This window comes from Manacus candei, unplaced genomic scaffold (genome assembly GCF_025592945.1).
Source record: "Manacus candei isolate 608988 ecotype Guabito, Panama unplaced genomic scaffold, ASM2559294v1 h1tg000005l, whole genome shotgun sequence".
Lineage (NCBI taxonomy): Eukaryota > Metazoa > Chordata > Aves > Passeriformes > Pipridae > Manacus > Manacus candei.
This window is the reverse complement of record NW_026138053.1, coordinates 13954756-13966913: the sequence shown is the minus strand read 5'-3', so window position 1 is coordinate 13966913 and position 12158 is coordinate 13954756. Positions and strand designations below refer to the sequence as shown.

The following is a 12158-nucleotide window of genomic DNA, read 5'->3' as shown; positions in this document are numbered from 1 at the left end:
AGTAGCTAATCCATTGATAAGTTTTGTATATTTAGTGCTGTACTACCTTTTCTGCTTTGCTGGGCACAAAGTTGTTAGATAGTTGTGAGTTATGACTTTATTGTTGAAGGTTGAAACTAGTGTGAGAACTTGAAATGTTGAGGATCATCACAAACAGGAAGTCATGATGTAAACTTCTTTTTAATATGCACTGGACTTGGATACTCTGTCTGCCTTTCCAGAAATTTGTGTCCAATTGCCATTTGTTCTTTTCATGAATTGAAATCTTTTCACCTAGCGTTTTCTTTCTTCCTCCAATTCCCTTCCATTCTTAAAGCTATCTCTACAGTATTATCTTCCAGCTTAGTGGGATTTTAGCCTAAAATGCTTTCTCATTGTGCAGTCCCAACAGGCTACAGCTTTTGTGGAGCAACTTTTGTTACTCTTGCCAGTAAGTACGGAAGCTTGGTTGCCCTGTCTTTGGCACAGGAGAAACAAGGTCTAGTGAGCACTATATTCTGTCACTTGACTTTCCAGCTCATGTGTTTTGATCAATGTGACATAAATGACATGAGTATACAGATACTGCACGATTCATACTACAGTTATATATTCTCAGACTGCACAAGGAGTGGTAATACTTCACAGAAGTTGCCTTTGATTAGACACCAAAATGATAAGTGAAAGCAACTTTTGTGGTACATTTTTACTGTTCAAGAACATATCCCACTCAGTAGGCAGTACTGAAGTAAAGCTGTTATCCTATGTGGAAATGAATACACTGGAAGTTTTGGACTGTTACGAGTTTCCACTAAGTAAATTTAAAAGTAAGATGAATCTCGAACAAGTTGTTTCTCTTTTCAACACAAATCACATACTGAGGAAACAAGGAGAGGGTGTTTGTAGTTTTCCACTTTTTCCTTTTAATTCAAACCGAATGGAATTAAATGATTTATAAACTGCTGAAGTTCTGCATTTCATGCACTACCCCTCTGTACGTGCAATCACTTTATACATATTACCCAGCAGCTGCCTCTGCTTCCTGTTGGATGTTGCAAGGCTTGCATGTGTTACCTAGATTACAGGAGTGGTACAAAAGATTAGAATTGACGTGCTTACCCACAAACTACACTGGCAGACCACAAGACACCTTTGGAGACAAAAGCAAGTGGTTTCCAGTCTTTCAGACTTTGTGATTTCGGACTGAAGTGCTTAAGTTGTTTCACATGAAACTTTACAAAGTTTGTCATATTGTTAGCTGATTTTTGTGTCTCTCAGAATCTTTTAATGAGTTTGTTTTGCTCCTAAATTGCATTTTCTTATTTATACTACTACAGTATTTCAAATGGGGATTTGTTTTAAGCTTATGACGGTTTTCATATTAAAGGCTAAATTCTGCCTAACAGTGAGATCCACAAAAGCCTTTCAGTGCATTTTTCCATGAAGCTATGATTCGTCTGTGTATTGGGTATCTGTGTTAGAGGACAGCTTTATGAAGAGAAACAACACTTCCTTCACTTAGCACATTTTTCCTTAGGAAGCAGAAATATGGATGTTCAAAACAGCCTGTTTTTCAATTATACTATGGCATCTGTGCATCTGCAGGGACTGATTCCACCTCCCACCCCTCCCCATGAATTTAGAGAGCTAATTGCTGGAGTTTGGGAAGAACATTCTGGGAAACTTCATATTTTGCCTTTTTTCTGCAGGCATCTGCTATTGACCACTGTCAGAGACAGAATTCAGAGCTAGTTTTCTCCTAGCCGTTTCTCTGTATTGAGATATGCTCTCGACAACTAATTGTAATATTTTGAGAGGAAGCAAGGATGAGATTTTCTAATGTGCAAATCTTATGCATGTGTTTGGTACTTGAATGAAAACCAAAATCCTGATGTTAGTGTGGCACGTTGTTCCAACAGTTAGAAAACTGTCTACAAACTAGTCCAGTTAACAATATTTCAGCTTGGCTGATGGAAAAGAATAACATGGCAAATTACTTGGGGCATTATTATTCTGCCAAAATAATTTCTGAGGCATTTAAAAGGCTTTATAATAGTACCTTTAAGTGAAATTCTAGTGATTAAATTCTTGCATATTGACAATGCAGAAAGGGGGATTTTTTTAAAGGTATTTCCCATTTCAGTATCTGAAAAGTTGATGGCTATTCAAAGAAGTAATGACCATTAGCTTACTACTCTTCCATTCCCACATACATAGAGTTTATCTAGGAATGGATGATACAGTATGTTTTAAGAACCTAATGCAGTCAGCAAGATTCTGATATAGGTGTTATCTCATGGTCTGATCATGCTCCTGGTGAGCTAACATTTTAAGATTGGCTTAATGAAAAAAGATATAAAAGTTGGAGATTAAATACTGTGCTTTTAAAAGATTTTGCTTGTGTAAATAAAATTCAAAACACTTTAAGTAATGACTTTGAGGATAAATAATGCATAAGTTGTGACCAAAGGAGTAACTGGTAATATGGCTGAATTAAGGATACATCTTGCAACCTGCATTAGCTTTCTAGGCTTTTTCACTGCTGAAACTAAAATGGAGAAGGGAAAGTAAACTGTAGCCCATCAGTGTGAAGGATTAAAAAAAACACCTATATGGGCCACGCAATAAAATACCTAAATAAAATTCAATGCACTACAGTACCAGGATGAAAGAATAAACCACATTAACAGTTCCTTTAATCTTAAATATCATAAATATATATGGTAGGTAAGCTGTGTTTAAAAGCTGTCGTATTATGTCCTCTTTTTATTATTAGCTAATAACCTTATATCACTGTGGGACAGCGAGTGGTTCTGGTCCCTGGCACAGGGAACCCTCGGTCCAAGCTGTCCATTAGGAGCTGAGGGAACATCTTTACAAGCAGCTAAATGATGACTCCACATCAGTCATAGATGAGCACAAAATTGTGATGCTCTTGTGACCCACTGGAATAGCACCAGATGGGTTGTCCACTTCCAGCAGCATTCCTAGCTCCTATTTCTCTCACAATCACAGCATCTGAGCTTGAAGATGGGATACCAGCGGGAAGCATTATTTCTTTCCTCTATTAATTTTATTATTTGGATTCCTTTCAGTCAAATTCAGTGCTTCCCAAATCAAATGTTCTCTTATCTGATGCACCACTAGACTGCATTCAGAAGCAGAGTAAATAACTTGGAGTAAATAACATACCTTAGAATAATGGAGATATGAGGATTAACTGGGGAAAGTGAATTCTAGTTGCAGTTCAGCCTACTAGAATTTTTTTCAAATTCTCTGGAGACAGAGGGTGATGGACAGTGGTGGTCAGATCATATGGGCAAATGAGAATGGGAGATCGGATTTATCACAGTTTAGGTACCTCAGAAACAGAAATAGGTAACACTTCTTTCCTCAGAACTAAGGCAAGAATAGCAAGTCCAAAAAGGCCTAGTAATCTTCCTGTAATATTTGTTATTAGATATAATGCTCTTTCACTCAGTCTCTCAACAACTTATTTCCCCCTCTTTCTTCTCGAAGGAGCGTACTATTTCTTTTTCATGTAGTACAAGCACATGTGTATTTGTCTCTTCGAAGTTGTCATTTTGCTTGCTTTCATAAAACCAACTAAGCTGCATGGGATTTATTTCAGTCAATTTTTACATTGTTTTCCCTCCACAGTTCTCAGTAGAACTATAATGTTGGTTAAAACTCCCGTATTAACTCTTGCAAAGCACTTGTTTCTCAATACAGAAGAGAATCACATTAACATCTTCTAATAGTATGTTTTACTAGACAAATGCTTTCAAAATATATGGCTCTCTATAAATGTTTTCGTACTTGATAAGAAGTGCTGTCCCTGAAAGGAAATATGTTAGCCCTCAGATTTAGAGAGTAAGCATTTCAACTTGTGGTGGAAGTTTATAGCACAATAAATCATGCGCTTTTCTTTTACCATATCTTGCAAGCACAGTTGGACAAGAGATGATCAGATTTTTCCCTCTCCACAAGTAAAATTCTTGCAAGGCTGCTGGACAGCTAAAAATGTAGTTGCTTTACTAGTTATGTGTCAAAGTTACAGAGCCTCCGTGCTGGCAGAGTCTGATTTAAGTGGTTGTGGTCAGTCTGAGGAACCTGTGATGTGATAAGATAGCGTTTGTGAGGTCATGTGGTTTGCAAACACCCAATCTAACATAGCAGCTTTGTCTACACAGGATAGTTAAATATACACTCTATGCTTTAGAAAAGGGAATTGCTGTACTCCTTAGGCTCAACTTGTCCTTGAGAGTCAGATGTTAAACTGGCTTGATAATACCCAGATTGTTACAGAAGTGGAGGACTGATCAGATTGAGAGTCTTATTATCCAGTAACTTTCTCCAATTTAGTCCTGACTTTAATAAAGCAACTAGCTTTAGAAACTGTCTGGTTAAACTAAGCAATCAACAGTCAGAAGGAAGGCACAATGGAATCTCTGTATTTTATGAACTCGTTTGTTTAATTCAATTAACTTTGGGTGGTCATAGTGTAATTAACACAGTCATGTTACACTTGCCCAAAATGATACAATTGATTCCTTAGTGATGGTACTTCATTCCATGAATCTTTGGACACAAACTCCATCTTCATCTTTGCATGAGGTAAGGTTGATTCCTCTCCCTTCCCCCCAGTAACAACACCATCAACAAAATATTTTCCATCCCTTGTGAGGGTGAAGGAAACCTCTAAATGTGAAGAGTGTAACCAGGACACTGATGTAGTCTGTCCTCAAATGGAACTTGTCTTTGTTTCCTTGGATGAGGGACACATGATTCTTAACTGTTTCACCACCACTAGTGACAGATTAGATAAAATAAATGAAGATGGCTGATGGTTTTCACATTGTCCCCTTTTTTTTTCTGACTGTGTCCTACTGCATCGAAGTTCCAGATCTGTCTTGCTGAGCAGTATAGTATTTCTTGATTGCACCATTAAAGATGAACATAGCTATATTGTGTCCTTCTTTAGAGTTTGCCTGGATTGCTAAAGCAAGTAAACTGATAATAGATAAAGTTATTTCACTATCTTGGCAATAATGTTCTTGACTGTTGAAACTGTGTGACCTGTCTGCTGTACTGATTAGAGCTATGTCAGGGTCTGTTGTGTGTTTCTGTAAATTAAGTTTTTGGGGATTGAAAAGTGGAGGAATCGAGGAATTGAGGTTCTACTGGTTTATCTGAGTGGTTGTTCCTTGCAAAAATTAGGTGCTGCCTAGGTGAGAAGCAAGCTGAAGAGAGGACTGCTATGTGTTAGCTTGTAATAGGTCTCTGTAAACTTATCTGAATATAAGTGAGGCAAACAGTGGAAATGTGGTAGAAACCCCTCCTAAAATTCTTTTATCACTTTGAGTGGCAGCCAGCACAAACGAAAGTAGTTTCTGCAGTCAGAGGCAAAAATGTTACTTACTTAGTCCATTTAAAACTGCTGAGTTTAACTTGTGCTTTAAAAGGACAGAGTAAAAGTGTGAAATGATCATTTCCTGTAACTGTTGCCCGGAATGGGTATATTTTCAGTCTCTCTATCAGCAGTACATTCTAGTTAATGCTGGAGGTTTCAGTAACATTTGTATTTACAGATGCATACTGTAGAGAGGCGCACTGAGACTTAGGTATTTCCTTGGATATAATAATTGCAGTACATTCAGTATGATTATACTGCTGTTTTAAATTATTTTTGTTGTTGTGTCCTCACTGCAAATACACACTTCCATCAGAGCTTCTTGTAGAGTTTCTAGGAACTTTCCATAAATAACTAGTAGGTAGGTGGAAGGAAAATTCCTAGGCCTGTAGCTTGGAACTTTCTTTGGAATTGCATACAATCTCACTACAACAAACCTGCCAATCTTACAAAAATTCCGTCAAGAAATAAAACCTGACTTATAATTGCCAAATACTAACTTTTTTTGAAAATAGTGTAAGAGTTGGGTATTCCTTAGCATTGTTGCTATTTCAATTGCATATTTGATACCTAACTTCAAAGTTTAACTTGATTACACAGCACTAGATCAAAACCAGATTCTTTAACCATATAGTGCAGTGATCAAAACATCATGACCTCCCATTGATCGCTTTATTGGTTTCCTGTTCTGATTCACTGAAAACCTTCTGATCTGAACACTTGGTGGTGGTTTTAATCTTTGTCACGTTTACAATACAGCAGACTATGGTAAGACTGATACACAACATACATTTAACATCATATTTCCTTTTGGCTTAAGTGCTCTCCAAATAATAATGTTGAAAAAACACTTTTTATAAAAACTTAAGTCAGGAAATATAGGAGTACATTCAGAGCAATAGGAAATAAATAGCTGGACAGCTGGAGCTGAGATAAATATTTCAGATATTTGAGATAAATATTTCAGGTTGTATACCAGTGTGTTATATACTAGTGTGTTACTCTTGGTCATCCTTTTAAAAGTACGAGTTTCAAAAACTAAGGTAATACTTTCATTAAACAGGAGACTAGTAATTAATCACATACTTAATCTTGGATTCCAGAGAGTTAAAGATTAGTTGGGCAGATTCATCTAATGTTGTAGTACCTCATGACTGCTGCTTTTAAGCCTACTATAGATGGAGGAAAAAAGTCAGGGCAGTTTTTAACTGGCGTTGTTAACTTTTAGCAATAGCAGCCATATTTGCACAGCCAGAATAAGCGGCCTAGGCCTGTTCAGGTATTTATCGTTGTCATTCACTGGTGTTCTGGCTCAGACCCACAGTAGGATTATCCAGCCTGGAGTTTACTACTTGCTCTGATTTCTGATTAGCTTTTGTTACCAGTTTCAAGGTGTTTTGCTGCAATTGCTCTAAGAAGTGGATAGATAATACTGCAACAATATTAGATTGGATTTAATTTACAAACTCCAAGACCAGTTGTACTATTTTGAGATAGTGCAGATCAAGAAGTTCAAAGAGAACCTGCAGACAACTGGATATGGACACTTGCAGTCTTCCTACCATGAAATATGCTGAAAATCAGCACCTTTGAACACTTCTGCTATACTGAAAGTAATCAAAAACTAACTTTCCCAATCTGCTTCTTTCTGCTTGTCCTAAAAACTCTAGCAAATCAAAATTAACTCTTCTCCAAGATTCATTTTATTACACCTCAAGATAAGAAGCCAAATATTCCACCAAGTCCTCTAAAACTTTTTGTCAACAGATTTTTATCTTGGTATGACCATTATAAAATTTTTGGGGGGCCAGATGAGATAATGCTGGAAGGAAACAAATACAGCTCTGAACACATCTCTACAAAGCAGACTTAATTTTCTTTAGGACACTATTTTATATTCTTTATAAATAATACTTTATAGAAACCACTAAACTTGCACTATTCTAGAATCACTAACTCATATCACTTGTTTGTTGATTGTGCAGGTTTCCTGGTTTTGTCATGCTACACTCAGTCCCAAATAAATGGCCAAATGTGCTAAGATGGTCCCAGACAGTCTTGAGTATGTTAGAATGCAGCTTGGCTCTTCCTGTAGGGATCTTACAGGGACTGCCTAATAACCTGATTTCAAAGGTCATTGCTGGACTCCCTAATAATCAACATTTTGTTCATCTCACTGAAAGCTGGGTGAAAATTTTTAGACAAAGAAATGAATTAATGTATATATCAAAGACTTTAAAAGTGTCTTTAAAAAAAAGCTTTTATGAGAAATGAAATGTTTAATGGTGATTCATTAACGCTAAGAAAAGGAAGCAGTTTTGCAAACAAATTTTTGAAATACTCTCACTGCATGTTCTTTGTAAGCATGATCAAGACATTTCCTGCTTTCTTAAGTCACAGCACCTAATGCACTGGATTTTTTTTTTAAGCAATTTCAGTTTGCTTTATTTTCCTTAACTAGTTTAATTTCTTTATTTAGTCCCTGATGAGAAACTTGAGTACTGCCTTACAAATATCACCTTTGGGGGTGGGGGAAAGGCAGAAGCAAAGGCAAACTATAGAGCTATGTAGTGGTGGCTCTAGTCTGCTAGACCCGAAATTTATGTCAAACCATCACCCTAAACACTTCAGGCTAACTTTAATATTTTTAGTTTAGGTGAACTCCAGAGGGAAAAGTATTTTTGTTAGTGGCGTTATAAAACTTCCCTGAAATAGTCTTCCAGAGTTTTTAAATGCCTTTTTAAATGTATTCACTTCCCTCCTGATGTCCATGGTTCTTCAACACCCATTAGAGTGTACTGAACAGCTTGATTTCAGAAAAATTTAGCTAATTTGCTGGGATTTTTTTGCTTTTGGCACAAAATTAAATCTTAGGGAACGGAGCAGTAAAGAGAGCTGCATACTAACACTTCCTATTTGAGAATGTCATTGTCTATTGTATCAATTTCAAAATTAGTTAGGTTTTACGATGAAGCAGAATGTCTTTAGGGAATCTGAGAAGACTCAAAGTTGTTCTGAAGAGTTTAGATATTTTAAATTGAAAAGAAAACAAAAAGATGTGTGAAAGCAATAAATGAAGATGTGACCTATTTCCTGAATTTCTCTACTAAGAATATCCAACTATTGCAGATCTTGCATGTCTGCCTCACAGCAAAACGAAGACACGATTCATTGTGATTTCTCTTTCCTTTGCCCCCCCTTTTTTAACATATTGTCTGGATATATTTTGAGGTCTAAAAAATGTATTTTGAGGTCTCCATTTCATCTTTTAAATCGGTAGGGGTAGATATAGCATTGGAGAATCCAGAATGGCTTTGCTGAGAGACTGGGGGGAGGTCCCATCTCTGTAGCTTTTCCAGGATTTCAAAGAGGAGAAGCCCCTCCCAGCTGTCACCTTTCAGTGAGTCCAGGGTTGTTAGAGTCTCTTCCTCAGGAGGGACAACAGCGATTGGGTAGTGGGAGCAAATCGAGTAAATGGGAGTTCCTGGATTCAGCATCTGTTTGGTCAGGTTTGTTTGGGCTTCTTGAATCATCAGTAATTTCCAAGAATGACCCTTGTCTGGCACTGATCATGGCTGTTACTTAGAAACTGTTAATCCTAATTATGGCTGCATTTATAGCTATGGTTTTAGAAAAAAGCCCTTAATGCTAACTGAAGTGAAACAGGAAATTCACTGACGCTGAAATAAAAGCCACAACTTCGAGCTTTGTCCTAATACAGTTACAAAGATAACACACTGCCAATTTAACATATATTTTTAAAATTTGTTAGAGAATGTGTCACTATTTCTAAGCAAAGAATATCGTACTATATACAATATGTGTTGTTGATTTTTACAAATAATCTTATTTTACATGTAATCTGAAGGTATATGAGTTGTCAGGAAAAGACATAGGATAGTCTTTTGCATATGATCCATATGTTTGGGTAAAAACTGCCTCATGCTTGAGGAAAATGAAGAATGTCTTCTAAAGCTGGTTTGGTTTTGCTTTAAACTTTTTCTTTCTTGCAGGATTAATTGAACCATACCTAATTTTTTTTAAATCTCAGACTGTCAAAAAATGGCTTTCATTAAAATGCTCTGATACAATTCTGTCACAATGCATGTCTAGCAGTCCTTTTCACATAAGGAAGCTGATTCTGTTGGGAAAGTTTAGAAATCCTATTTGCATTGTAGCTGTACAGCCATTAAACTTGTTAAGAATTGCTTTAGATGATGGATTGCTATTATTAGTTTCTGCAACCATTCGTTTAGCTCACCTTGTCTCCGTTTGTGCAGTGTTCGTGTTGTGATGGTTTCAGTATGAATGTGACTCAACCTTGTATTTAAAAATGGGCTTCAGAGAGTTTAAGATATCTAAGGAGCTGCTTGTGTTCATGGAAGTGAAAAAGTAGCATGCAAAGGCCTGCAACCTTGACATTGTTCATTTCCTTTGTGTGCATGTGCAGAAATGCTTCTGCATTGTACCTGCTGGATGTAACAGTTGTCTGGACTGATATTTATCTCCCAAATGACAACATATTTTCCATTAATTCAGTTGAAGGTGCTCCAAGTACTTAATTTCCTGAGATAAGCATTTTTCCAAAAGAAGTTACTGGGAGTGATTTTAAAGTAGTGATAGTGTACTACTGTATGCCTTAAAGTGAAGTAATGTCATTACAAGTGGGATAGTCAGCACTAAGTAGCAGTCAACTGTTATATATGATAAGGGATCCCATTAGATGCTGTGGACAGTCTCAGGACATTTTAAGAACTCCAATTAAATTGCTTTTATTCATGTTAAATGTAATTATAATTTAATAGATCATAACTGATTTTTTTTTTGGCTTCTAATTAGGTTTTGACTTCTAAATCTCTACTTTCATCTTGCCAAATTGACAATGCTTTTTATGCATTATAGGACAGGTATTTGAAAATGCTTATGACTTGTTTCTTCAGCTAGAACATACTTTCAGCAACATTCTAATTTTGACACAGGTTTGTTTTTTAAGTATGAAATCTTATGAAGAGTTCCTGTTACTAAGGTAGAGAAAAATAATGAGGGAACTCTGATTTTTAGATTCCTCTTGTTATGTAAAAGCACTAAGAATTCAGTATCTTTATTCTTTAAATAAAAATGTAACATCTTGCCTTCTGCCAAAACCAATTTTATTCACCTGAGGCAGTGGTCATATTTTTATCATATTTTGATCTCACCTGTGTATTGTATATTAAATATTTATTGGCAAGTTTTGTTAAAACTTGTCTTTACTATTTCAGAATTGAGTAAATTTCAAGAATTAGTAACTGAAGCCTTTTAAAGAGAGCAGACAGTAGCATTTTAGTTTGAGTTTTCACCACTGAACTCCTAGCTTTAAAAAGTCCTACAGGTTGCAACATAAAAATGTCTCCAAGAGTTTAAGCAGAACTCTTTCACAAAGTGCCACTTGAAAATATGACATATGTTCTCTAGTTAAAAAAAAACAAAGGGTCTTGCAACTGAATAGCACCCTTCAAACTATGAAACCTATGATTTAATATAGAAGACCTTATGAATTGTTTTAAAACTTCTAAATTTCTCTTTACTGTTTCTCCTTCATGCCTGGCTCGATGAGGCAGTCAGCATCAGGTAAGAAAGTTTATTCTGAGATTCAAGGATCTGATTGTTAGCCTTTTTTCAGCTCTTTTGAATTTGTGAAAATACAGTGTTACTTGTTAAGAGTATGTACAACTAAAGTATTTTCATATGTTGACCAGCAGACATACAGTTTGTCTTTAAAATGCTGAATTCTTTAGGCAAGAGTATGTATATAAATGCACACCTTACTAAGATTCTGCTCTTGATTCAGCTGGCTTTTCGAGGGATAATGATGACATAGATTTTGGTCATATAAAGTTATTAACCCTTTGAAATGTCCTAAAGACCATGTGAATGTGCTGTAGTGAAAACTAGGTTGAAGCTGCAGTCATCTAGACAATATGACCTGGATTTGAGAACTCAAAGCAAAACACATGGGTTTACCAGACCTGGATTTTTATCAGTTGGTTTTTTTTCACAGATGTGATCAGATTTGAGATTCTTGCAAAACTGAAAGAGTAAGAAACAAGTTCATTTAAATGTCACTTGTTGGAGTGACAGAGATCTAGTTCCCTTCACTTGGAGGAGCAGACCCAAAAGTGAAAGCCTTTAATCAATACTGACTCTTTGTACAAAAGAGAACAGAAGTCTATTCTCTGTTCAACATGACTGCAAGAAGAGGGTTGTTTTTCCTTCAGGGAAAAGGATAGAGTGGAACTAGGGTGTGGAGGTGTATGTTTGGGTTAGGTCCACACATCCTGCATTCTGAGTCCTTAACCGGATTTCCCATTGTCTTGATATGCTGGCTACACGAATAGCAAATCTTGGCATAATGCTTTAGTTCCTACTTTAAACTCTTCTTCCATGTTCAAATGAAACACTGACAGCAAGAATCTCAAGTCTGTCTTAAAAAGTGACAGATGAGCTTTGATGTAAGGTGATTCATCAGTTGCAAAATCTAAGGCCTTACCTACATGATGGCAAACATAGAATTGTTAGTTACAAATCAGGAAAGATATTTTCAAGTTGGTTTTTAGAGTCCTGTGACATCACTGGCTTAGCACCCAGTAGCAGCCAAATTGGACAAGGCAATGTTGGGCATCAATAGGAAGTATATTAAAAAACAAATTAAGGAGTTTGTATTGCCACTTGGTATCTAGATAGATGTAGAGAGTTTAAAGAAGGCCTGTAGGGAAGTTAAAAGGCA

General features: G+C 36.3%; 1 protein-coding gene and 1 long non-coding RNA gene across 14 annotated transcripts in view; one reads left to right on the top strand and one right to left on the bottom strand.

Annotated features, from left to right (window-relative positions):
• The window catches only part of LOC127477957 (uncharacterized), a 60836-nt gene that overhangs the window by 38204 nt on the left and 10474 nt on the right, over positions 1-12158 (bottom strand). The gene's annotated exons all lie outside the window — the stretch shown is intronic.
• The window catches only part of EVI5 (ecotropic viral integration site 5), a 75729-nt gene that overhangs the window by 58178 nt on the left and 5393 nt on the right, over positions 1-12158 (top strand). Inside the window, exon 21 of one of the 9 annotated variants that reach the window (XM_051802532.1) lies at positions 10993-11002. The exons of the other annotated variants lie outside the window; for them this stretch is intronic. Coding sequence (XP_051658492.1) covers positions 10993-11002 — 10 coding nt within the window. The remainder of the gene's footprint in view (positions 1-10992; positions 11003-12158) is intronic. 9 annotated transcript variants of the gene reach the window in all.